General features: G+C 55.2%; 1 protein-coding gene across 1 annotated transcript; it reads right to left on the bottom strand.

Annotated features, from left to right (window-relative positions):
- On the bottom strand, positions 281–1,604 carry LOC8086043 (tropinone reductase homolog At5g06060). Its single transcript, XM_002450033.2, has 2 exons — positions 1,495–1,604; positions 281–1,367 (listed from the first exon to the last, which is right to left on the bottom strand). The coding sequence occupies exons 1-2, from the start codon at positions 1,602–1,604 to the stop codon at positions 623–625; spliced, it is 855 nt and encodes a 284-aa protein (XP_002450078.1). The 3' UTR covers positions 281–622.

Raw genomic sequence — 1,822 nt, 5'->3', positions numbered from 1 at the left:
ATTTTTTGCAGGACACGGTTGTTGTATCTCAAGTTCTTTTCTACTTTGTCCTTGAGGATTTAATATTCTGCTGGGGCCACAGGGCACTGCATAGGAAATGGCTATATACATGATACATGTTCACAGCGGGTCCACCACGAGTAATATTGCTTCAGTACATCTTACTTTACATGTTGCAGCATTTTCTACTCTATGACAGAACAAATCCTTACAGTACTAAGCCCACCCGGCTGAAATTTTGTTCCTGGGATTCGCCACAGTTGTCAATCCTGCTCTCACTGGCCCTCATCTGTTCACCCTGCGCTAGCTGTGGATAGGTTTTGGAGGCAGTTGAAGCTCACAGCGTCTATCACTTCCCATGGAGCCCATCAAATTTCCTGCCGCTGTATGAATAAAGTCTGGGATGACAAGGATTGATTGCTTGTGTATTTTGTTGGATGACAATCGATTCCGGATTTGTTCTTATCGTTTATACTAGCTACTATATAATTATTCAGCTGTATTCTAATCCTGGCTAGGCATGAACGTGACAAAGAAATTAAATTGCATTGCATCATATCGAATTTGCAGTTGCAGATGGAATTGTGGCAACAGAGCGAGGTTGCATTGCATTGCACTCCAGTCACAGTTTGGCGGCAACGGTTCGTCCGCCGTCAATGCAGATGACCTGACCAGTTATGTAGGAGGCGGCGGGCATGCAGAGGAAGGCGACGAGCGCGGCCACCTCCTGCGGCGTGCCGAAGCGGCGCATGGGCACCCGCGACATCTCCATCTCCGCCAGCCTACGCGCCCTGCCGGCGTCGCCCAGCGTCGTGCCGGAGATGCCCGTGCTGTCGATGACCCCCGGCGCGACGCAGTTGACGCGGACACCGTGCGGCGCCCACTCGGCGGCGAGGCTCCTTGTGAGAGGCTGCAGGGCACCCTTGCTGACCGAGTAGGCGGACAGCGCCGGGTACGCGACGAAGGCCGCCACGGAGGACATGTGTACCACCACGGCGCCGCCGTCCGCCGCCTCCACCCGCCGGAGGAGCGGGTGGGCGAGGCGGCTAAGGTGGAAGCACGAATCGAGGTTGGTGGCCATGACGCGCGCGTAGTCGTCGGGCGTGGTGGCCGCCGCCGGCCTGTACAGGGACCCGCCGGCGTTGTTGACAAGGATGTGGAGGCTGCCGCCGAAGAGGTCGCGCACGGTGGCGACCAGGTTCTCCCTGTCGCGTTCCGAGGACACGTCGCAGACGGAGGTGGTGATCACGTTGTCGCCAGCGCCCTTGTCGGCCCACCGGCGACGGCATGCGTCCAGGTCGCCGGCGGTGCGGGAGCAGGTGTGCACCCTGGCGCCAAGGCTCGCCAGCTCCTCCACGATCGCAAGCCTATAAATATGTCATATATGCATGCATGCATCCACTGACATGAGCATGAACCCGATCGATATGCATGGATGCATATGGTTGATTGATATATATATATATATATATACGCACGTACTCCTCCTCCTACCCGATGCCTTTGGTTCCTCCGGTGACGAGTGCCGTCTTGCCGGCCAGGCTCCACCGCCGCCTCGCCTCCTCATTCTGTCTGCCGCCGCTGCCCGATCCAGTCGCCGCCATGGGTGAATCCGAGGAGCGAGTTATCCAACTGTGTACTGTCACTCTATCCACATTTATCACACATACAGCACGCATAGGCATCGATTCTTCCTCCCATGCCTGTCCTTATTTGTCTTCGGGCACCACGATTATCGTCATTCCTGACTCTGCACGGGAACCTTGTTTTTTATGATTATTATGTCACGGTATATATATGTAAACAACTATTGTCACAAAAT

Source organism: Sorghum bicolor, chromosome 5 (genome assembly GCF_000003195.3).
Source record: "Sorghum bicolor cultivar BTx623 chromosome 5, Sorghum_bicolor_NCBIv3, whole genome shotgun sequence".
In the NCBI taxonomy this organism is placed as follows: Eukaryota; Viridiplantae; Streptophyta; class Magnoliopsida; order Poales; family Poaceae; genus Sorghum; species Sorghum bicolor.
This window is presented reverse-complemented; position numbering and strand designations above follow the sequence as displayed.

Excerpts from the sequence above, each read along its gene's own strand:
- LOC8086043 (XM_002450033.2), bottom strand. The coding sequence starts at position 1,604 with ATGGCGGCGACTGGATCGGGCAGCGGCGGCAGACAGAATGAGGAGGCG. Across the intron at positions 1,368-1,494 it reads GGAGGAACCAAAGGCATCGG|GCTTGCGATCGTGGAGGAGC; the intron begins GTAGGAGGAGGA and ends ACATATTTATAG.